The 26674-nt window shown below is 38.1% G+C and overlaps 1 protein-coding gene across 1 annotated transcript; it reads right to left on the minus strand.

Annotated features, from left to right (window-relative positions):
* Positions 1-96: 96 nt before the first annotated feature.
* LOC139135417 (mitochondrial substrate carrier family protein ucpB-like) lies at positions 97-26570 on the minus strand. The gene is made up of 6 exons (XM_070702796.1): positions 26411-26570; positions 12547-12706; positions 10852-10991; positions 9634-9839; positions 6557-6722; positions 97-4854 (listed from the first exon to the last, which is right to left on the minus strand). Exons 1-6 carry the CDS (start codon positions 26481-26483, stop codon positions 4667-4669), a joined length of 933 nt encoding a protein of 310 aa, XP_070558897.1. The 5' UTR covers positions 26484-26570; the 3' UTR covers positions 97-4666.
* Between the last annotated feature and the right edge of the window lie 104 nt (positions 26571-26674).

Here is a 26674-nt window from a genome sequence, read left to right on the forward strand (position 1 = left end):
TTGTTGTAATGAATGCAATAGCTGTACAAGCATGGAGCCACGAAGGGCCCATTGCAATAGAAGCATGTCACAAAGTACTCAATGAAACACTCCAAAGACTTGTTGAAAATGCTTTATTGCCTTTTCGTAATAGTTTTCGTAATGGTTTTCTGTCAGGATAAAATTTGGTCAAAACTGAAATGACAAACAAACCACAAAACGTAATAAGGAAAAAGTTGCTGTGTTTTTGCATTCTATACGTTGAGAAAAAATTAAACATCCCACTCAGATCATATCGATCATACGCTCTGTAATGTCAACAAATTGTATGACAGATATTAAATTAATATCATTACAAATAGTCTGAAAGTTATTTACAGATCTTGAACCCGGATGAAGTAGTTGATGAACTCAGTCCCACTTACAGTGAAAAGATACAAAATCATTGATGACAAAATATCAACTAGCATGTACCGGACATATAACTTTTGAGATCAAGTAATGCTAATGTAAGGAAGATTATGTTGGGTTGATTCAAAGGATAAGCACAAGTGGGATACACATAATGAACAATACCATGCATGTCTTGAAAAAACCCTAAACAAACAAATCTTTAGTTCGTGGGTCTTGCACCAAAATGTTTGTCTAAAATGTCTATTTCAGTGTAAATCACAAGGTTTGTGCTCAAGGGAATCAAAACATTTGCTTCGATGCTGAAGATTTGATGTAAAATGACATCATGACAGTAAACACCATGTATTCCTGTCCTGGTCTGTACAGTTCCACTAATTTAAAATTGCCCCCTACTTTGAACTTAGAGTGTGATGTTGGGTTCCAGAATATCCCATAAAGGGTCTACCATATGCTAAATAATCAGTCTTCAGAAATCAAAGTCACACTCAAAGGTATTTGCTGTTCATTGATCCAGAGAAGTTCTCAGATTTCTACAAGTTCATCATAAATTCCATATGTTCATCACAAAATCCAAGTTCATCATGAATTTCCAAGTTCATATTAAAACTCCATGGAAAAGGAAAGCTCGAGAAAAACACCATGGATAAGATAAAAATGCAGGAGTTTGTAAAAAGTGAAAACGTGAAAATTGACTAATATATTTCATGTGTCAACCAGCAAAATGAGAAAAAATTTGCAAGAGTGGTCACAAACTTTGGTCATTGGGTAGCAACTGCCTGCTTCAGGATCCTGAAGGAAACACGCCTGAGAGAAACACGGGTCAGACAGCGCCCTCTGTGACGAGAATCTTAAGGATTAAACGCTTTAGATGCACTGTAATTTTCTCAGTGCACACACACACACACATATACTCTGTCATGATTACTGGCCACTAATTTCAAAAGTTCATCGATGATATTCTTAACTTAGAAACACTGATTTGCTCCAACGGGCTGTCACTATGGACATTTCTCTGATGATATCTGTGCACAGAGAAACTCCTTTGTGATGTGAAGAGAATCTGCAGTCAAAAACACACTTGGTGTATCAGAAACATTCTGGAGTTTTCAATGAAGAACACACTTCACATCTCAAGACCATTTTCTAGTGCATTGGTCCAACCTTCCTATTGGCAGCAAATGCAATTATACTACTGTAGAGTTGAAAGAGGGAGATACTCCTGTTTCCCTCATATAACTTGCTAAACAGAAGAAACCAGACTTACAGCTACAAAGTATTAAATAACAATCAAGATCTGACTTATAAAACTACTTTACACGTCTCATTCATTACACTTTAAAATTCATCAAAAACTAACTACATTTTTCCCTTTACAGTTCTAAAGGACCTGGTATGCTTTGGATATTTTTAAGAAATTTCACAGCATGAAAATTAAGGCCTACATAGAACAATTGTATTTCCACAAATAAAATCATTTTTTTTTAACATTATCCACAATTTCTGGCATTGTGTAAAACTTGACACACAGCATTGGTCACTGCAAAGAAGTGGTCAGTGGTACACCTTAAAATCTTAACATCCCTGCCTTCTGTAATTTATCTTATTTCACATTACTTTGACATGATTTTTTATTGCAAGGCGAGGGAGAAGGAAGGTCAGTAAAAGAAAGGGGGAGGGGCAGGAAGGCGAAAATGAGCATAAACATGCCTCATAAGCTCAGTCATATGGAAACATTGACACCAAAGATATAAATTTTCTCCAGAAACACCAAACCAACCTTCAAAGATATTTCATTACATGTGAATACTCTGTCAGTGACTGCAAGTGCTTATATATTATTCTTCTCTATGAACTATTTCCTTAAGCAATTCTATTGATAATATTTTACAGTTTTACAATATATACACTAAATGCTAATAGTAAAACACAGCAATTAACTCATCTGCTTGGTTTGAGAAATTCTTATCTGGAGTCAATATCATAGCATAATACACTGTCGTTAATATTCATCTATTAACTCACAAAAGGTCACTTTTATAAGCTGAAATGTTCCCTGGCATATTAAATGTCATGAAACATCTCCCCTGACGATGACCTGAGCCCTACTTATATCCGGCTGCATCAAGGTTTTCACCATACGTCAACTGAGTGTTCACAAGGTACTCAGAAGCCAGAATAAAAAAACCCTGAATTTCCTCGAGCAATATGCTTTCACCGTTAAATGTATTAATTTGTCATGAGAAATGGATTAAGGATTTGTGTCGTCAACATATACTTCCTGTTTTGTTATTGTCGTAATCCTTAATAGCTGAATGACAGAAGAGGGGCATATATTGGTGATTTACAGAGGAATTCGGCTCAATGGCACGTTGACACCAGCTCAGTGGGCAGAAGCAACACCCACCTTGTCCTTCTTTAAATCTTCAGCAATCCTTAATCACCACAAACTCTAAACTTTAAAACATTTTGCGTATTTCAAACGAAACAATGTCCTGTGCTTCCTTGTATTGAACGACAGAGAAATACAACTCCTCACTGGTAGAAGCCTGCCCTCTACAGACAATATTTGGACAGCATGGCCTCTTTTGCCATTCTAACCACAATTTTAAAGATCGAATCAATTCCAGCATATTTTATTTAATTGAAAATTTAAAACTTGAAATGTCATTAATTTTGAACCTTAACTGTATTTCTCTTCTAAATTCTATTGATAAAATTCACATGAAAGATGTATTTCCCATGCCTTTCACAGCAACACATAAAACGTCAGTTGAAATATTCAACTATGTGAAGTATCCTTTGTTCTGGTTAACATATACTGGACTGTGAACAGCTTATCATGTCTTTTTGTTCAGACTATCGTTTTGACGATGCTATGTGTCTTTGATAGTAGATAACATCATAGGTGGTTGCTGAGGTTAGACTGTATTAAATTGCTGTTAATATTTGATCAGTAAAAATTAAGGTCAGGATGGCAGAAAGAGGTAACGCAATCTGAACATCTGATAGTTTAACCCTTTCAGGCCTAACCCCCTATATATAGGGATAGCTCTGGTAAGTTACCAGAAAGTCAGGCCTTCTGAAAGGGTTAAATACTCTAATGTAAATGAAATATAACCCTGTCAAATACAATTAATACAAGAGTGTAATTGATTATATTATTTACATATTAACAACTACTAATACACCACACGACAGGTATTTTCTCTTGGCTTGTAGAAGGTGGGTCTGGTAATCTTGAACTTGCTTTCAGTGACTGTAAAACTTTTCTAATTTGGGATAAGAAACAGTGAGTTGTATACTGAGCAGTGTTGTCTCCCAAAATGGAGTGACACTGGATAATATTTGAAGTTGCTTGGACATACTATGAAGCACATTGACTATGCTGTCTTAAACAAAATTCAAAACAGGGCTTGACATGAATTGTATGCATTTTTAACGAAATATGATTCCTGAGATGTAGATATCACAATTCTGTCATCTCTACCATGTTTGATTCAAATTGTGCATGTCACTTTTGTTCATGCTAGGCTCAATGAAACATAAAACTTTTCTTTTTCGACATCAAGAATGAAAAATCGCACACGCAGATTTTGCATTTACAGAAGCAAATACTTTGATGTCTGTAAATTTCAAAATGGCTGCCATACAATGTGTTAATGCAATTGAGAAAAACTTAAAGTTTTGATTTTCACAAAAGTCCATTTCTTCATAGGTTTCAAAAAGAGTTCACTCAGACCCTCCACCACACAGGAAGCGTCAAAGTTTGAGCTTTCAAAATTCCATCACAGCCAACCTTTTCACTACCATGGGATGTCCAAATCTGTTGTTATCAATGGTGAGTGTAGACCTGTCTACTGAGAATTGGGGGTGAACAGGTTTAGCTGCTAGATACTAATTTCTGACCAAAGAATGTAATCAAGGCTGTCTGCGGCACTCTTGCTCCTGTGAGTATGGTATGATATTTTTCTAAAAAGCAATTTGATGTTGCAGTTGCACGCCTTCCCAGAGGGATGTTGCCTTGGCTATACTGATGCCCCTCTTTTGATAAAAAAAAACACAAAAAGATTTTGTGTATAAAATTCCATTGCATACTTTGGATCAGATTCTTGGCAAGAAAAAAAGCAAGAGAAAACATTCAAACACAAACAATAAGTACACAATAACACCTCTCCATGAAATAAGCTGTAAAAATGTCAAAATTAAACCATGTGCACACACAGAATGAAGTAAAAAAATGATTGAAAACTTTAGAAATTTGGACTTATGATCTCTAGATTGGTTTTATACCGACGAGTTTTCTAAATTGTTCAAAGAGAAAGAGACTGATGACAGTGTGTGGGCCGATTCTCACCCAGTTGGGAATGAAACCTTTGTACAGTCCAAGCGGGCCTTCCGATTTTAACGTCTTGAAAAAACAGTCGAAGGAATTCTTGTATTTGTATTCTCCCTTGGTGACGCCTGTATGAGTGGAAGGGAAAGAAAAAGAGAGATACCTCTGAGTAATGATGTGGATATTGATGCAACAGATGGCATCGGGTAAAATGGATCCTGTGATTTTTTTATTAAATGTCTACACTGGTGACAGACACACCCTGAAGGCAGATTATCTCAATTCTTTCGCGTTTCATGTGAAATGATGAAACACGGGTAGTAGGATTTGAGCAATTATCGCAAAGTTCAGAAAGGAATTCATTGAATTATAGAGTTCAGCGGAGCTAGAATACAGCTACATGTAGTAGGTGCTCTGTTGTTTACAAAGATATGCAATATCATGTGGTGCATCATCTCACCTCATCTCAGATGGGACAAAAATTACACCACTGACTGGGCACACATGTAAGTGTAAATCACGGAGATTTGATGTTTTACATTCTTGGTTTGACCTTTTATCATATCACGCTAAACAATACAAGTGTAGATGTATTCCCCCCAGTGGCTTCCTGCTTGTGTTGTGTAAACTGACATTTAAGGTAATAGGATTCTTCCATGATTAGGTTTTTTGAAGGGATTTTCTTGGAATGAAATGAAATTCAGCATAAAATGAGGTAAAAATGACACACTTTCAAAACGAATAAGTAAACTAGAAAGATCATGATGCCTTCAGACCTAGCAAGTGCTTTTGATAAATTCTAGTTTATGTCATCAGTTTGGTGTTTGGTACATAATTAGGCCTTATTCTAGAAAGGCTCTCATAAAATATCAAAAGGACACAAAAACTTCCTGTCAACATCTTATCCCCTGAGCCCATAGTTGAAAGGTCAAGGATTAGTGTGCAATCAGAGAATTTTTTATAATTCAGGAAATACGTCACAAGATTAAAGAAAGTAAAATGGAAAATATTATCAAGTGAGAGATGGGGAATAAAGTGGTCAAGTATAATTGACAGTTTTGGCAATGCCAGGGAATTTGTAGATGTAGAAAACGTTGAGTGCCACAGTGCTGGATAATCAGATGCATAATCAGTAATATTTGTAGGGATGACGTCTTAAAATTCACTGATATAGCCAAAACTGATATAATAGGCCCATTGTGCTATCTTTGTACCTACAGTACATGTATCTACATGTAATTCAAACCTTGCAACTCTTCGTTTTCCGTTTAATTTTAAAGCAATTGAAACAATTTTCTCTCTGTTTAAATCAGGCATCATACCGGTACACATATATAATGACATTACCCTCGTAATATGTCTACAGAGTGGAAACAAAGGTAAATGGTTTAAATGGAAATCCGTAAATACGGTTCTGTTTCTCCCTGTAAAGGCCTCCTGGTTTGCACTCTGACTTCAATTTCTAACACAGAAAACAGTCAGGGTTAACCCTTTGAGCGCCAAAGTCAGTTTTTGTCTCCTTTACAAAATACTCACTCCAGTCACATTTTTATGGACTTTTGCTAAAATTTTGATAAAAAATTGTAGCCATTGAAATTTGATGTCTATTTGCTTCAAAATTATCAAAACAAATACAGAAAAATTCACAAAAATTGGTAAAATGTTGCACTAAAATTTTGGTGGGAAAATTTACAGCACTCAAAGGGTTAATCTGTAGGTAAAATTTGAAAACTCACAAAACTGTGGTAGAAAATAGCTTAACTTCATGAATTTGACAGAGAAAGTTTTGCAGATAATCTTGTATGGCAAGTACAAAACCAAGGGACTCACCTTTGATTTGTTGACTCATTATCCTAGTTTTGACCACGTCAACTGGAGACGTTGTGCAGGCCGTCATGAAACCGGCGAAGAATGAACAAACAATGTGTAAGACTGGTCCTTCCTTCATCACACCGGCATTCAAAAGGAAGTGCTTTGAGTGGTCGTATGACGGAATCTGCAAGCGGAACCCACAGGCAAAATAGGAAAAAAACAACTTATCAATCACATGATCACCCACCTGATCACTCATGTCTGAGATGAAAAGCGAACATTTTTTTGCTGGTAAACCACCCTTGCTACAAGTATAAAAGTCCGTCTGTGGGACAGGATGGAGGGTGTCCATCCAGGTATAAACTGCACTGAACCATAGACGCTTGTTTTCTCAAGGGTCAATGACTGAACATGAGAAACTTGGGATGAAATAGCAAGCTGATGGATATAATGGAAAACACGCTGGCATGTAAAGAGAAATAAAATGATTAGTGTATGTCTGTAATGGAGGAGAGTTCTTGTTCAATGTACATGTGTGACAGACATCATCTACAGTATTGCTGATGAATGGATGTTGACTGATATTGTTCCTGACTTTAACCAATGAAGACTAAACATAACTGAAAGATGTCATAAAATACTCTGATAATGTGTTTTGAAAAACTCAAAGTGACAAATCAAGCCAAGGTCCTTCTACGATATGCTTCGCTTGAATCTGGCCATCTGATTGGCTGGAGCTAGGGTTTATATTTTCAGACCTGCACAACATTTGGAAGCTCACGCATGTTTTAAAATTGTTGCTTGAGAGCTCAACATGCCATCATGTCAACTGTGCATGCATGCGTGTGCATTGCTCGCACTGACAAGTTCTTTTAGAGTTTGTGCTGACGCTCCTGACCTGAACCCTCATCCCAACCTGAGCTGAACCCTCATCCAAACTTCCCACCTAAATAACAACATTGTCCACTAGTATTTAACTTTATCATATTATTGTGAGGTTATAATCGGTGTGCTCTGATATTTGGTTTTGGATATACACTGTAAGACCTCTGGGGTCCACAACCCTATACCCTTGCTTGCTGTTTATAACCTCTAAATATCAACCAAACACTAGTAATTTAGCACAAGGCTCAAAAGAGAAAGACAAACTTTTGCTCAAACTTTCCTGAAGGAAACTTTGATTCATTTTCTTTCAAATAACATACAAATTTTTGTTCTGTGGAAATAAATGAACTTAAATTTATGAAATCAAAAAAGAGCATCATCCCTGTATGAACTTGACGGGGAAAAGCAAAATTTTAGATTTGGCAAAAATGAGTTGGTGAAAAGACCTCTTACCCCATGAGCTTTAAAATGAGCCCCAGTGGAGATAAACCAAAAAAGAATTGTAACAGTTTGAGAGTCTGAATATCTAATGCTCAAATAACAAGTCATCGTTGATGACACAGTCCCCGCTTGTCCATTTTTTTATAATCTTTGGTGTCTAGGTAGCTGTGGTCTAGGTAGCTGTGGAATGACATTGATGTAACGGGTGCATCAGGCCTGTGACTTGCATAATAAAATAATCTGAGGAACGTTCAATAAAATTGACCCATCTCTGCCGGTAATGACCATTGAAGGAACTTTTGATTACATCACACATAACGATGCTTCACTGCCTCTAATGTCATGATGGCACATACTATACACATGGTTTGGTGGAATTTTAGAAATGGTATGGGATTGGGTATGTTGTTGTAATCAGCCATTTTGGATCATATAATGAAACAAATTAATGTGCACAAGAATGCAGCCATATCACGTTTAAACAAAATCAGTCCATCGAAGGACAGTGACCTATGTTTATGTTTCAAAGACATAAAAAAATCACACCAAAATTGAAATCAAATGGCTGTCTATTGACCATATGGATTATAGCACAAAATTAGTAGACATGCATATGTATGCCATAGTACCAAGTCTCAACAACATTGGATAAGGAATATTTGCATATGATTAAGCCTCAAAGACATGAAGAAATCCAAAAATGACCATCTGGCAGCGATATTGGGGAAAAATGACAATCTGGCAACCATATTGGAACATGTCACGAAGTACATTGACATGTATATGTATACATGTATATGTATGCCATAGTGCATGATCTTTGTGACAAGTTTGGACAAAATCGGTGTAATGACCTTTGAATTAAGCTTCAAAGACATGCAAAATTCCAACAAAATGGCAGTTCTGCAGCCATATTGGCTCCTATCGCAAGGTTAATTGATACATGCATATGTATGCCATAGTGCTTTGCCTTTGTGCCATGTTTGAACAGAATCGGTTCAAGGATGTTTGAGTTATGGTTCAAAGACATGAAAAAATTGCAAACAAAATGGCCGCCTCACGCCCATATTGGATCGTATCACAATATAATGCAACATGCAGATGTAGGCCATAGTGTTATGCCTTTGTGCCAAGTTTGAACAGAATCGGTTCAAGGATGTTTGAGTTAATGGTTCAAAGACACAAAAAATTGCAAACAAAATGGCCGTCTCACGCCCATTTTGGATCGTATCGCGAAAATTTGACGTGCATATGTAGGCCATAGTGTTATGCCTTTGTGCCAAGTTTGAACAGAATCTGTTCAAGGATGTCTGAGTTATGGTTCAAAGACATGAAAAATTGCTAACAAAATGGCCGCCTCACGCCCATATTGGATTGTATCGCAATATAATTCGACATGCATATGTAGGTCATAGTGTTATGCCTTTGTGCCAAGTTTGAACAGAATCGGTTCAAGGATGTTTGAGTTATGGTTCAAAGACATGAAAAATTGCTAACAAAATGGCCGCCTCACGCCCATATTGGATCGTATCGCAATATAAATCGATGTGCATCTGTAGGTCAAAGTGCTATGCCTTTGTGCCATGTTTAAACAAAATTGGTTCTGCAGTGTCTGAGAAACGGCTCCCGACGGATGGACGGACTGACGGATGGACGGGACCCAATCTATAAGTCCCCGCTGGACTTCGTCCGCAGGGACTAACAATACAATGATTGCCTCTACGCATACTCTATGCATCTCTGCTTTAAAGTTACAATTTCCACATCACCTGTGTTGCTGTTAGAATTGCCGCTCTCTGGATCGTTGGACTGGCACCCCGGTAAAGACCTCGCAAACCTTCATGCTGGAATATGTCCTTGAACCCATGGAGTGTGTTCTTGTAGCGGCGACTTTGCCCTGATTGAAGCTTGCCTTCGGCTTGCATTCGAACTTTAATAAGATCTGTCGGAGTTGCAATGGAACTTCCAATTGCACCTGCACAATTGGGAACAAGTAAATCATCCATTGAAATTGTCGCTACCTTATTTTGTCTTGTGCTGAGGGGTCAAGCTGCATCATATTGAAATGCATTGTGGGTAAAAAGTTGACTTCTCAACACGGCAAGAGTTTGGGATACTGTAGTGATCTGATAAATCAATTTTAACATAAATGTAACATAAGTCTTTTCATGGCAATAAGTTCTGTTTGGTTGTGAAACTAGCTAAACTCATGTATCTTTTCATCTTGTTGTGTAACAGTACAATGCCTTTATTATTGACTGCAAAAATATTTATTTTGATTTTCCTGTGAAAAAAGCAGTCCATATATCTGTACTTTGTAATGATGACAACTTATTTGCTATGTGGAACTGACCACAGAAAATTTACTCAATTGAATTGGAGGTAGAATTTGAGTTTGAAGATACACTATGCTTGTATTTTCACAAAATAAAATTCCAGACTGTTCTCTGTTCTGTCAAAGATTAAGAAGAAGTGATTCACAACAGAGTGAAGAAGTTAGTGCACTATGGGTCTTGTTTTACACAGGAACATGGTCCTAAATTAGAATACATGATGTTTGGCAACTTTTTATATGAATAGTGGGTTGAGTATTCCACACGCGGTTTCTTCAACAAAGTTGTAAAAAGTGGAAAAATCTTTATTTTTTCAACATTTAAGGGAGAAATAGACTCAGTTTTAGATTACAAGAACAAACTACAGTTGAGGCATGCCCCTTATCAAGACAATATGTCAAGTGATTACCGCTACATTTTTTGGATGATTTTCAACATTGCAGTATGCAGCAAAACATTAACACCCGATACTTTCACAGAGTCTAGACAGAACGAGCCTCTCTCTCTATATAAACAGCCCACGTACCCACTCCCTCCTCACAGTAAAGGCAGTCATCTTGAATAAATATCATGTTATATGGTGAAGAAGAAAGATACAATGTATTGTTTCCATGGGTACACTGTTGTTATTCACATGCATGTATCTATGGTTACCTGACATTGCACCTGCTGCCACTTTCTTCCAGAGGACTGTGTGGGCTGGGTCCGTGGCTCCTAGCCACACTTTGATTGGTTCATAGGCCCCAAGTCTTATAGTACTGTAGGTGCCTTCTCGTATGAGAGAAGGGACAACTCTAATGGACAAGTGAACGTAATTGATAATAAATTGTTAATTTGAGCAAGTTTATTCTGGATTGTAGAAACATCTTTCTATTTGATGTGTGCCTTTCTGGAGAGAGTGTAATAGAATGTGTGTTGTGAGAATCTGACAGAGAAAGGACCAAACATTGCAACCAAAGTGTAATTAATCTATCAGATATCGTCAACACAATAAGGGTTGAGTGTACTTCACGGTTCAAGGTTGTTGAAAAGTGAGCAGTAGATAAGTACATGCTGCTGTTCTTGATTATCTAGGAATCACTACCAATTTTTCCTGAATTTCCAGTACATGCATTCCGGTACAAGTACCCTTTGTGGGGTTCCACTATCTACTCATGAGAAAATCGTAGCAATCATACACAAATGTGATTCAAGGATGAATATGGCAGCATGTATTGGGGAAGAGCTTTGCGGTTTTCTGTGTGTTGCTATATCGGCACATGACCTTGAGGATTTGTCAGGAAGGTTATAAGACCCTGGCTGATATTCAATACATGTATGTGGTAATGTGATGCGCACAGTTTTAATAAGTTGCATGCAGTGCCTGTATCTGTTGTTGTGAGTGTGTCTCACACAGTTCAAGTGAGAATTCAAACGACTCCTCAGATTACAAAAAAAGAGACATCACATTTCAAACAGAATTATGTCGAACGTTGATCATGCAAGCTTGATCAGTGTTCGATATTATACACAATATATTGACTGGCCATGTGGGCAACAGCATACGTCTGTATCCCGAGGGACTGTCAGTCACGCCCAAAAACAGATTGTTTCCCGAGGACGTAGGCCGAGGGAAACAGTCTGTTTTTGGGGGTGACCCATAGACCCGAGGGGTTAAAGACGTATGCTGTTGCCCCAATGGCCAGTCAATATGTGTTTTGTAACACACCTCCTCCGTAGCCATGCATAAGAACGTACTATACACAAAACTTGTCGCATGTAGGCCTACAATGTAATATGTTGGAGTGATTCAGTAAGAAAATGTTTTTCCCAAAAGAATCAGCAAAACGTTCAATACACCTTTGATTATTATAGTTTTTGTCCGTATTGAGTCCTTGTTGGAAACCAAAAGCATTCAATTCTTCTTCAGAGAGTAGGATAAACCAAGAAATTTCTCGACTATAGTTTCAATCGGCCGCAGACAACATCTTTGTTTACATTCCGGTCCGCGTTCGCGTCAATGTCGTTTTTGACGTCAGCGGGCATCATTTTTTGGAACTGATGCCTGGCAGACAACAGTTCAAACATATGATGCCTGATGACGTCGTTTACGTAAATCAGCACAAAAATAATGCATCCCACGTGACTATTAATCAGTGAATTAGAATACAGACTGCGGATGAGGTGTGTTACAAAACTGTTTGAAATGTGATGTCTCTTTTTTTGTATCCAACAATACACATACACTGTATATTCATACCCAAAGTACTGGGATAGTCCAAATGCTGAGAACGAAATTGTCAGGGAAAGTATCAGAATATTACGCTGAGAGAGAAGAGGAAATTCCGTGATTTGAGAAAAATAACTTACCCTTTATAGAGTCCTCCGATACCTTCATCCTTGACAATTCTGATACCTCCTTTTATGAAGCCATCATAGTATCGGTTTTTCAGTATAGCAACGCCTCTCTTGGTGGCAAGTTCTCCTTCAAGCTGCATGCGAATTTTGATCACATCGATGGGGTTGGTGACTGAAACGGAATGATTTGTGGATATGAAAAAGCATTTGTAATGCAGCATTACCTGTACCATACATGTACATTTATCACAAATACATCCACAAGCTGCTACACATCCGTGAACCCAGAATTATTTTTTACACTTGTCACAAGAGGAATCCCAGGATTGTACTTGTTGTCACCTGCATCAACATTTTCTGAATTCATGATGATTTCCCTTCACATGAATTAGGAGAAATGTATTGGAAGCAAGTTACGTTAAAACAAACAAACAAGCTATAATCAACCTGTTTGTAGGACAAACTCCGAGAAAAGCAAGGTGGGGTTCAGTGATTTTCGATGCGGAAGCTCCTCATCATTGTCAAGGATTCAGTCTAAGATCACATTTCTATGTGCTTTGGGTTTTGAAAGAAAAGCTAAAAGCTAAAATTGTTTGTTTTTGATTCAGTGTTTTTTCCTGAGACCATATTTTATCTGTTTTTAATAACATTCTCCTGTTAGTTAAGATGTGTATATGGTTTTAAATTGTATCATATCAGTGTTGGAGTTTGAAATTGAAAAAAAATAAATGAATAAACAAACAAATAAATAGATAAATAAGTCATGAGACAATAATTTTCATTTAGTGGGGTGTTATAGAGATTATATAAATGCAAGGAAGTTTCTTGAAGTGAATGGAAATGTCACTTCCTGTTGCAAACTTTTTCTTCGGTACAACATGTAAGACATTATTTCAGTGAGGACTCAAACTCTTTTTTAAATCTGTAAGCATGGCTGAATTTCTCGAGATGGGTATGCAAATCGGGAGAAAAACTGGCGGGATGGAAGTGATGACGTGTCTCATTCTCCCACTAACCCAAATTTACACGACTTTGTCAAATATTTAATACTCCTGCACAAATCCAACCTTGTGAGTATAACGTACAATTTTTTTTGCTGATAAAGTGGAATGTATCTGTCATTATTTACCAGTGAAATTTACAGGGAAACTTCTGAAATATTTACAACTTCTAAAAATGCTGAGACGGAGGCTTAAATCTACTTACTGTCTTCGGAATCATAGGAGGTTATCAAATAACAGAAACGGGAAAAGAAGGTGCTATCCCTCCTTCATTCTGTGTATCAGTCATACTTAATGCACTTTGTGAAACTAATCTCCTTGTAAGAAAGAAGTTCAGCCTGTCCAGATCAAATCAGGGATATGTCTTTCATGCATTTAGGACAGAACAATATAATCCCCTGCTAGGATCCACGTTTGAAGCAAAGATCAGTGACGGACAATGATCCGTATCATACAAATTTAACAAATGCACTGGTAGCCAAATACATAATCGTAGCTCCAAGAGATTTACAAACAGAAGTGGGCTCTGTAGTCGTGACACTTCATAAGTTTGCGACAGTTTTTTCATTTTATTCTGTGTATTACATAGAGTTTATCGTCCTGCAGTGACATTTTCTTCTGTAATTCACGGGATGGCAAAGTGTCCTAGTAACACCCACCTGGAGTCCAATTGCCACTGAAAAATGTTCCAGAACATACAATATTTTTTTACGTCACGAAATTAAGTGAAGAAAAATGTGAAAAGTTCAATATATTTCCTTATATTTAAATAACAGCAGTGACTGACAAACAATATATACATGACTTCTATCATACTACATGTACAGTACCAGTACGGCATGATTAACCTCTGTTGTTTGAAGAGCTAGAGAGCAGGATATTAGAGCCTTGAGTGCTCTAGTCTTGCATCTCAAATGCCATCTTTCAGCCTTCGTCCATACTCCAGGACGAAGCTTGAGGCTGAAAGACGACGTCAAGATGCTTGACTAGGAGTGCTCCTGATATGTTGAAATAAATCTTGCTATATGATAAACCATTGAGCAAACCAAATCATAAAATCTGTAAGGCCCTGTTTTCAATCTCAGGGGATTGTTTTCATATATCACAAAGTATCAAGGTAAACAACTATACATGTGTAGATGATACGTGCTGGATGTCCATTCACTGCAGTGCATGATCTCATGCCTTGAAATCAGATTCATATTAATATAACGATTTTTCAGGGATTTCTAACTTTTTCAACCAATGCGGCATTGTATAATTTTCAAAGCTCTCAGAATGATTTGTGACTGGAAAAGTTTGCTGTCGACATAGTTACTCTTCATTTATTTTTTCAGCAAACAGTGAAAAAACGATAACCCAAAATATATGGGCCTGTCTGTAGGAAAACAGTAAAACGTGCAGAGGTTGGTGTACATGTACATGTACCTTGTTCATGACCCAGTTTCCTCATACGCTGTACATACTATCTTTACTCTATTTGACAATTTTATAAACATTGACTGTATTTCTGGGAAGCAAACATTGACTGATACATGCTTTGATGCACGTACCGTGTTGGGGTTGTTTACTTATGGTGTCCAATCCATGCCAAAATTACTACTTTGATTTTACAACTTGACATGCAACTCCGTTTTCTATTTCACTACTCAACATGCTATTCCACTACTCCGTATCCTATTCCACAACTGTGTATGCTATTCCATTTTCTATTTCACAATTCAACATGCTCTGTCGAATTTCATTTCACAACACAACATGCCATTGCAAATCCTATTTCACTACTCAACATGCTATTCCACTACTCCGTATCCTATTCCACAACTGCGTATGCTATTCCATTTTCTATTTCACAATTCAACATGCTCTTTCGAATTTCATTTCACAACACAACATGCCATTGCAAATCCTATTTCACTACTCAACATGCTATTCCACTACTCCGTATCCTATTCCACAACTGCGTATGCTATTCCATTTTCTATTTCACAATTCAACATGCTCTTTCGAATTTCATTTCACAACACAACATGCCATTGCAAATCCTATTTCACTACTCAACATGCTATTCCACTACTCCGTATCCTATTCCACAACTGCGTATGCTATTCCATTTTCTATTTCACAATTCAACATGCTCTTTCGAATTTCATTTCACAACACAACATGCCATTGCAAATCCTATTTCACAACTCAACATGCTCTTTCGAATTTCATTTGACAACACATCATGCCATTGCAAATCCTATTTCACAATCCCATTCTAAACCTAGCTCTGCGGAGCAGGGCATTGTTACTGACTATCGAACAAGATTCAAAATGGCGGACGCGAAATGGTCCCCTCGCACAGAGAGAGAAATGCGAACTTTGCACAAGTCTAAAAACGCAGCTTAACAAATTGTGTATGTAAACAAGATGAGCGTGCTCGAAAACTAGGAATGATCACGATTTTAAATTAAAAATTGGCTGTTTTTGGAAAGGAAACTGCGCGCTGCAATCAGCAGTTTTGTCTATGGTGCACCGTGCATGGGAGGCTTATCGTGAAAGACCGAGATTTACTATATGGCGTCTGATACGGATATGGTCCCATCGCAAAGATGAAAGTGGGCTTTGTGTAAGTTCAAAAGCACAGCTTAGCTCATCGTGCATCTAGACAAGTTGAGCGTGCTCAAAATAGGAGATCGATCACGATTTTGGGTGAAAAAAACCGATTGTTTTCGGTGGAGAAACTGCGCGTTGCAACCAGTGGTTGGTTTTGCCTATGCGGTCAGCAGGGCTGTGGTGGGAGGCCTTTAGCCGGCAAGGGGTGGACCATTGGGGAGTGGACAAATTTTCGAAAAAAAAATTCCCCACAACATTTCAATAAACAAGTCATCGTTGATGACACAGTCCCCACTTGTTAATGGGTACTTTGATTACATGTCCTAAGAGGATAGAGTCCTCTTCATTAATTGAGACATGCCCAAGTTTTGGCTAAGGACACGAAAAAATTGTAACAAAATGGCTGCCATGCAGCCATATTGGATCATATCAAGAAACAAATTGACAAACATATGTATGACATAGTTTAATGTCCTTGTACCAACTTTGAATAAATCGGTTAAGATATGCCTTAGAGTATTATGGCCCTCGACAGGAAAAAATCGTAATAAAATGGCCGCAAGGCAGCCATATTGGATCGTATCACATAACAAATTGACATGCATATGTATGACATTAGTCAATCTCCTTGTACCAACTTTGAATAAAATCCGTTGAAACATGTCTGAGTTATTGCTCTGTACATGAAAATATCGTAATAAAATGGCTGCCTAGCGGCCATACTGGATCGTATCACATAACAAATTGACGTACATATGTAAGACATAGGTCAATGTCCTTGTACCAACTTTGAATAAAATCGGTTGAGATTTGCCTGAGTTATGCCTCTGCATATGAAAAATCGTAATAAAATGGCCACACAGCAGCCATATTGGATTGTATCACAAAACAAATTGACATGCATATCTATGACATTGGTCAATGTCCTTGTACCAACTTTGAATAAAATCAGTTAAAACATGTCTGAGTTATGGCACTGTATATGAAAAATCGTAATAAAATGGCCGCCTGGCGGCCATATTGGATCGTATCACAAAACAAATCGACATGCATATCTATGACATTGGTCAATGTCCTTTTACCAACTTGGAATAAAATCGGTTGAAACATGTCTGAGTTATGGCTCTGTACATGAAAAAATCGTAATAAAATGGCCGCCTGGCGGCCATATTGGATCGTATCACAAAACAAAATGACGTGCATATCTATGACATTGGTCAATGTCCTTGTACCAACTTTGAATAAAATCGGTTGCAACATGTCTGAGATCTGGCTCTGTACATGAAAAAATCGTAATAAAATGGCCGCCTGGCGGCCATATTGGATCGTATCACAAAACAAATGACGTGCATATCTATGACATTGGTCAATGTCCTTGTACCAAATTGGAATAAAATCGGTTGAAACATGTCTGAGTTATGGCTCTGTACATGAAAAAATCGTAATAAAATGGCCGCCTGGCGGCCATATTGGATCGTATCACAAAACAAAATGATGTGCATATCTATGACATTGGTCAATGTCATTGTACCAACTTTGAATAAAATCGGTTGAAACATGTCTGAGTTATGGCTCTGTACATGAAAAATCGTAATAAAATGGCCGCCTGGCGACCATATTGGATCGTATCACAAAACAAATCAACGTGCATCTGTATGACATATGAAGTAATCCTTGTACCAAGTTTGAATGAAATCGCTTCTTGCATCTCTGAGATATCTGCGTGAACGGACGGACGGACGCACGGACGGACGCAGCACGGACGCACACACGCACGCACGCACGCACGCACGGACGCACACACGCACGGACATGACCAAACCTATAAGTCCCCCCGGACGGTGTCCGTGGGGACTAAAAAAATAAGCCAAAGAAACTTGAGAAAAATTGATGACGCACTTAGGTAAAAGGGAAAAAAATCCGTCAAAAGTTACTTTCTGAAACACATTTTATTTTAGTCTGCATCAGATATACTATGATTCTTTGGCCAAGAGGGGGGGGGGGGGAGGGGAGATCTGAAGGGTATAATCGTGGCCAGTAAATGAAGTAACTTTTTATTTTATAACTTTTTGTTCTTTTTATCATATTTTTTCTTTCACTGAAGTTTGGCATCGTAAAGTAATTCGAGATATAAGATAATATAAAAATCATATCTGTGATATCGATTGTTAACAACTGTATTGTGGGTCTTTACACTATGATTAATTAACAAGAATTCAACAATTTAGGCAGCTTGCATCGGTACATAAAATGGGAAATATTCACCAACCATATGACAAACAATCAGTTTCCCACCACAGCCCTGCTGACCGCCATAGGCAAAACCAACCACTGGTTGCAACGCGCAGTTTCTCCACCGAAAACAATCGGTTTTTTTCACCCAAAATCGTGATCGATCTCCTATTTTGAGCACGCCTGTCTAGATGCACGATGAGCTAAGCTGTGCTTTTGAACTTACACAAAGCCCACTTTCATCTCTCTATGCGATGGGACCATATCCGTATCAGACGCCATATAGTAAGGGGAGAACCATTTGATTTCTAGGGGGGATATGGAGGATTTTGAGGAAAAAAAATTGTCACCAGGTGAGAGAGAAGAAAAAAATTGATCCTGTCATGGCCTGAGAAAAAAAATTGTCATAACAGACAGAAGAGAAAAAAAAATTGTCACAATGCACCAGAAATAAGCAAAATTTGGAAACCTTATTCTCATGTATTCTTTGCCGGCGCGCCGCCATAGGCGGCGCAAATGTTTTACCACAAGCAATTCTTATGTTTCTTTTCCCAGCACTTATGATATAAGCATGCACTACATAGGTCTACTTTACACCTCAGTACACTCAATGTTTTCCTTCCCTTTTCTAACCCAAGAAATCATATTTCAGGATTTCTGTTGCAATATCTCAATGGCATTGGCACTATAAGGGGACTATTTGACTTCTGTAAATTGTGAAAATTTAAAACACAAGACAGGAGTCAATAAACTAAGTGTTAAAACAAAATATTATTTTCTCAATATAAATTTGTCAGAAAGATGTACCTTGACAATAAAAAATTGAGGAACAACAAATATAATGAAATACAATGTGTGAGCCTTGTTTTTCTGACCACAAACACCGGATCGCAAACATACCATATTCAGGTTTTCATTAGAAGCTGGCAGCTGGAGAAATGACAAAAGGAGATCACAGATTTTCTGTTCCTGTATATTCATTTGTCTTCAGTCTCTGGCAAACAGAACTGTTTTTCACAAATTGTATTGTCATTGTTTGGTTGTTGAATATTGTGACTCAAAAACTGATCATGCATAAAATGTAAAAAAATATTGCAGTGTTCAATGTCATTTTCAAACAGTTTTACTGAGTGCAAAATAAACGAGTGCAAAATAAACTGAAACTCCTCTCAGATTGCACTATTAAACACATCAATTTCTCAAAATTTCCAATACGAGAGGGGAAACCCCCTCTCGTGCTCTGCCCCTTGATTCTAACAGTTTCACTTAGTAAAAAAATTAGAAAACACCTCTCAGATTGCACCAGACTGCACCATTGCACACATCAACATCTAAAAATTTCCATGCAAGATAGGGGAAAGCCCCTGTGACACTTTCCCCGGGGCCCCTAAGCCTCTTTCATGTTCTCCCGTGTACGGTACTTTAAATTCTGCCCGGTCAGATATCCTAGTGAAAACCCTGTCATAATATCCATCCAAATTAAACAATATACTATATGATTAGATACTGCGTGATCTTTTATATCTTTATTTTATTGTGACTTTGAATTTCATTTTGATGTGTTCACCTTTTTGAACCATCATGAGATAATTATGATAGTCTAGCAGGGTACATCAGGATTTGAAAGGTCTTTAAAAAAAGACTTTACTGTGCTGTATTTTGTAAATTTTACAATTTCGTGTATTGGTATTTAACTTTTCTAAGTGGGGGGATCAGTCAAAATTTCAGAGTTAGAGAGGGAGGTTACTCAAATTCATCATGGTTGGCGAGGGGGGGTCACTCGAAATTTCGGAGTTTCAGGCCGTAAATAATGACAGCTCCCTTATATACAATGCATTACAAACTTGATGACCAATAAAAAAAAATTGCACTGCTTCTCCATTTGAAAAAAAAAATGATGCAGGTCTGACAGTAGAAAAAAGAAATTGCTGTCACTCTGACAGGAAAAAAAAATTGCTCCCATACCCACTTCCTCCATACCCCCCCCCCAGAAATCAAATGGTTCTCCCCTAAATCTCGGTCTTTCACGATAAGCCTCCCACGCACGGTGCACCATAGACAAAACTGCTGATTGCAGCGCGTGATCAATCCTAGTTTTTGAGCACGCTCATCTTGTTTAGATACACAATTTGTTAAGCTGCGTTTTTAGACTTGCGCAAAGTTCGCATTTCTCTCTCTGTGCGAGGGGACCATTTCGCGTCCGCCATTTTGAATCTTGTTCGATAGCCAGTAGCAATGCCCTGCTCCGCAGAGCTAGGTTTAGAATGGGATTGTGAAATAGGATTTGGAATGGCATGATGTGTTGTCAAATGAAATTCGAAAGAGCATGTTGAGTTGTGAAATAGGATTTGGAATGCCATGATGTGTTGTCAAATGAAATTCGAAAGAGCATGTTGAGTTGTGAAAGGATTTGGAATCAAATCAGGCAGTTGTGGAATAGGATACGGAGTAGTGGAATAGCATGTCGAGTAGTGAAATAGGATTTGCAATGGCATGTTGTGTTGTGAAATGAAATTCGAAAGAGCATGTTGAATTGTGAAATAGAAAATGGAATAGCATACGCAGTTGTGGAATAGGATACGGAGTAGTGGAATAGCATGTTGAGTAGTGAAATAGGATTTGCAATGGCATGTTGTTTTTGTGAAATGAAATTCGAAGAGCATGTTGAATTGTGAAATAGAAATGGAATAGCCTACACAGTTGTGGAATAGGATACGGAGTAGTGGAATAGCATGTTGAGTAGTGAAATAGAAAACGGAGTTGCATGTCAAGTTGTAAAATCAAAGTAGTAATTTTGGCATGGATTGGACACCATGGTTGTTTACTCACCGGATTTTTGAACATGCAAAATCCTTTTTCTGCCAAGATCATTCATATACCAGTAGTCTACAAAGAACCTTCAACCCCTTCAATGAACAAGTTTTACTAAAAAGGTTTTGCTGTTTAGCAAATTTTGACCTTTATGCGAAGAAATGTGGGTGGAAAAGCTAAATTAGATTTCCCTTCTCAGGGCAAGTCACTAAAAATTGACATATGCATTAAGATGACTGTGACAGACACCACCACAACAACACACGGTTGTAACATTATCAGGTCAATTGTACAGTATGTGACATTTTTGTCTGTGAAGATAAAGTCTGGGAAAAAAATAACAGGTCTTCAAGTGCTCCTGTTCACCCCATTCCCTGTAAACAGGTCTACACTCACCATTTATAACAATGGGTTTGGGCCAAACCATGATGGTGAAAGGGTTAAAATGTGCTATTTGGGAAATGTTACGCTTTACTGGTTTTAACTTGAATAACAACAGATGAACCTGACAGGAAAAGTGTTAAAGAGATTACAATGACATGGCGTTCTATGTCAGACAGGAAATGCTCTGTGAAGTTTTCCCTGACAAAAGGGGTGTAGCTGTTACATTTCAATGTTTCTTTTGTTTTTTCATTATACTAGCATATTAACACTGCCATTGCTGACGATTCATTTGTCATTCTTGTCATTCAGGATATGCAGTCTGACGAGTCACATAATGACTGACACACAGTTAAAACTAAATGACCAATGAGGCTCTACACCCAAAGCACAGTCCCGCTATCAGTGGATAGAGGGACTGTGCCAAAAGCAAGCATTACAACTGGAAATTTTATTGTTGGTATGGTTTAATTTTGTTTGTAAGCCTTTGTCCTTTGCCCATGTACTCTCTTTACCTTATTCTATCTCTTCCTACATATTTTATTCTTTAATTGAAATGGCATGGTGTTTCTCTTATTCATGAGTGAGGACAGTTGTAGCAGGATTTCTCCAAGGGATCAATCAATCAATCAATCAACAAAATCAATCAATTGGCCGATCACTATCTTACCAGTTCATGATGGCATACAAGGTGGGGGTGAGGTGGTGGTTGGGTGGGTATGCAGTCTAACCTGATAAAACTAACTTTTTTCAGTAACAACAGGCCGCATCTCTGCATGTCTGTTGGCATGTCTGTGATATTTTTTTTCTTTCGTAGAAATTGTGAACTGGCATACCAATTTAAATCTCCATTGTAATAAATCACTGTTCTCTTGCTTTAAATCTATAGGAAAAAGTACATGTAGCATGCCATATGTTTGTTTTTGTACACTCTATGATTGTACTTACATGCAAGGCGCAAGTTCACCTTCTGTCTTTGTGATACAATGCCTCTAGCCAGGCTTTTCTAATCATTCCGAATCATGTAGTATTAGACTGTGTGCCTGAATGAAAAAGTAAACTTTTCACTGTGTTTGGGCACTATCTTTCCCAATATGAGACAAAATCATGTTCTTATAATGTCAATTTAATGTGGTTGAACAGAATCTTGTGTCCTGCAGGTAGAAAGCTTTCTCAAAATATCTGAACGTAATCCCATATGTATATGTGCATGCATGCGTCATCAATTCTGAGATTCCTGTATCAGTGGTACATTGTATGCAATAAATTTATGGAAGTCTGTACAAACAAGAGTATGGCCATATTGAAACGGCCATGCATGTACATATATACAAGTTCAAAGATGGATGAATGTAGGATAAAATTTAGGGTAACCATAAAATGTGGCTGACTATTAGCACCATAGGAAAATCTGAAAGTCCGGCAAAATTCTTCCAACACCTTCAGGCACACACAACCAGTGCAGGGAATTCTTGGGGAATGACAAGAAGACATTAGCAGGTAACTTTGGAAAGTTGCCTGCCCTGACATTGCATACTGTATGCCCAATACACCTTGACTCTGATCTAAGCGAACCAAAATCTGTTATAATATTCCACCTGTTAAATTGCTCCTAACGAGATAAAAATTTATCTGCCCTGCGCAGGTGGGTAGGTAGTTATTTGCTATTCTGACCTAGCATTACCACATTCCTAAATTTTGGAAAAACAGCTTGACACTGACACACAATGTCGTCCCTCTCAAACCCTCATCTAAAGCTGAAACAACACAGCGCTGGCTAAGTTAATGTACAATAAATGTCAGCCTGCAGTACCAAACACACAATACCATCCTTCCGCATGTATATTGAAACAAACCTGTGACCTCAACATTTAGCCAACCACAAAGACACTGAGACAGGTGCAGCCAACGAACAATGCACTTTTAAAAAGGTCCTTACTATGTTAAGATATATTGTGCATGACAAATAATGTGAACTGACTAATTTTAAGTCAAGAGGGTAATGAATTAGCTGTTCATAATTTGCCCTCCCACAGAAAATTTTTTGACTTGCCCTCCCACACTCAAACTTCATTTTTACCTACTCCCCACTTATTTTTGCCTGTTTCCCTTCCCCACTGTGAAGTTTTGAAGCTCCCTCGCCCTGTGGCGAAAAAAACTTGCCAATTTTCCCTGCCCTGGAAACAATTCCCCTCAAAAAGTTTTTCGCCAAGCCCTGTCCCCAGGAAAATCAACCTATATCCGCCCTGCCCTACAAAAAAACTAAAATTTGCTCCCCTACCACCTAAAAACATGTCCCCTGCCCTAGCAAAATTAAATTTTCCCCTGCCCTCAAAAATTGCTCCTGGAATAGCATTTTCGATGAATAGCTCCGTTGGCTGCACCTGCTGAGAGCAGCATCAAACATGTTATTACATCAACTGACAATAGGTTATCACAGTGAAAAGAACCCGTCTGATTGTCAATCAATTTCATTGATAACAAGGCCTTGACATTATCAGCAATTCTATTCAATATTTAAAGCCTTAGGAACTTAAACAGTAACAACAATAACCTATTTTGTTGCGTACATACTCTGATAGCAAAACATGGCTGCATGGGTTCTGCACTGTGTTCTCCATCTAACAATGGATTTTGACAAGATAGGGGAACTACAACTTTACATCCAGAGATATTCAACATTAAAAAATCAACCCTCTTTCAGTATGATTTGTTCAAACTAGATAAGATTGCTGATTTTTATTTGCTATTATTTATAAATGCTGTGCGTTTAGGGCCTAGCAGGCACATTTTTTCCTAATGATGAACTTTCACTGAGAAATGCTATCCATTTTATTCTGTTATCCAATGCATAAATGTGAAGAGGACCTAGCTGCTTCTTCTTTGTCTTATTCTTTCTCAAAATGAAAGATAGTATTGTCAATTTTTATCGAACATTATCTCACAGAACTTCACACCCTTGATAAGATCATTTAGATTGGAACTTAGAATTTAGATATTGGACTTTTACCTGTTTTCATCAAAAAGTGTATTGTGTTATTTTGCAATGTGTTTGCTACGATTTGGGAAGATAGGTAAATTTGGGAACCACCGTAGTATTCGCATTTCCCCATCCATATAGCATTGATCATGAAATAATGGTAAAATAAGGTAATTGCCAAACCCTCTCAGGCTCAATTTCATGTCTTTATCATCCACATTTGTCCCCTATTGTTGTCCGAGGTGGCCCCTCCGACAGACAGGATTACACTGACTGCTGTATTGGCTGTTTGTGTTTAAATATGTTAAGGGCAGTACCCCAGTTGTTTTACTTGTACACTTCAGACATTGGTTGTCAATGATATACCATTAAAATAAAATTGAAGGGGCAACATATACGATATTGGTGCTTCAAAAATCAGTTACCTTTACCCAAACGGCAAAAATATCAATCACTGTACCGTGTTGGTGGACCTGGATTCAAGCAAATTGCAAGGTGACAGGAATTAGTGTCTTGTCCCTGAAATTATATCTATCCCCAACAATTGACCAAAGAATGTAAAAAAAAACAATTTTCATACAGATAGACTGACAGGTATGAAAATTGAGGTTGAGACAGCGGCCTTGACATGAAAGATGAAGTTACCCTACATTTTACAAACTACATTTGACTGGAAACTGACTTTTGTGTCTTCAATTTCAGACTTTATTTTTCGGGATACATAGTTTGTGGGAGACACATGTAGCAAGACAATCTGTAAGGAGCCAATAAGTGACTCACAGGTGTGTATTGAGTACCGGTAATATGCCTGCAAGAGCTGAGAGTATTTAATTGATCAGAATCTGCCCTGCTCTGCTCACATAAGGGCAATTCTCATGCATACACACTTCTGAAAACGTAATCGTATTCCTAAAAATTTGACATAACATTGTGTAAAACCACTCTTTTGATCAAGTCAGCCTGAAAAATATTGTTCATAGTTTCTTGATTTTTGCGTTGGTCCGCTAAGCGGAAATCATGCTCTGTTGATTTTTTGCCATATTCAGCAAGGCCATGACACTATGCGGTCACGGGCGGGCATCAGCTCAGCTCACTTTGTAGTATGACCCTGTGATTGCAATAGAAAATGATTGCATTCGCAGGGCCGTACACGAGCCTAGCCTAGCCAGCTGCCTAGCGCCTGTAAATGCACCATAGTTTTGTTCTCGGCCAGCCGCCAGGGCCAGCCTGCGCCTTGCATGCCTTGGGTACAAGACAACTACTACACTACACAAAACTCTCCGTGCCTTCCCTGGGTACAGATTTCACTAACACAGGTGATGTACTTGAAAGTAAATCGTTTATTATATTTTGACGGGCAAAATGAAAAGAAATGGCTGGGGCGAGCCAGCTCTCTTTAGCATTCCAAGATTAGAAATATATCTACATATATATGGTACTCTGACACACATGGACCTCAACAAAGTCTATTAGGAGTATGGGTGCACGGCGACCCAATTAGGGTAGCAGTCAATTTCCACACAGTAATTTATGCACTACTGATAGATATAGTTGACGGTATCAAAACTGATTTCTCATTTTTTTCTAATCGTACAAAAATTCCGCTAAGAAAAGTGACTATACTCAAGCCACGGTTACTAGTTAAACCACAGTTTGTGGAATGAACATGGTTAAAAACCGTGCTGATCGAAACAAACGTTTTCAAGGGTCTCTCGTGTGGCATGTTATGGTCCCGTTACACGTTCGTTCATGATTGATCATTGAATGTGTTGGTCGAAGGACGACAGGACAGTCGGGACCTCATTGTAAAGCCTGCGAGTCACGCAAGCCCTAGTTTTCAATTCCTGTCCCGGTACAAGTAAACACTTACCGAAGGCAGCACACATGCAGCTTGTACCGGCAAGGAAGAACCGGACACCGTCACTTTCCCTGTTGGCAGCCATCTTGTGTCGATTGACCTCCCTATGACCTTATGCATATTACCGGTGCGCAATTAACAGGTCAAGGTTGAACGTCACATCAACGCAACTCACCCGGCAGATGCATAATGGCAGGTCATGTCACAAACGTGCAGTTACACCTCACAAGTGGCCCAATATTCAAATAGCGTTCCGGTGATCATGACTTATGCAAT

Source organism: Ptychodera flava, chromosome 6, assembly GCF_041260155.1.
Source record: "Ptychodera flava strain L36383 chromosome 6, AS_Pfla_20210202, whole genome shotgun sequence".
Lineage (NCBI taxonomy): Eukaryota > Metazoa > Hemichordata > Enteropneusta > Ptychoderidae > Ptychodera > Ptychodera flava.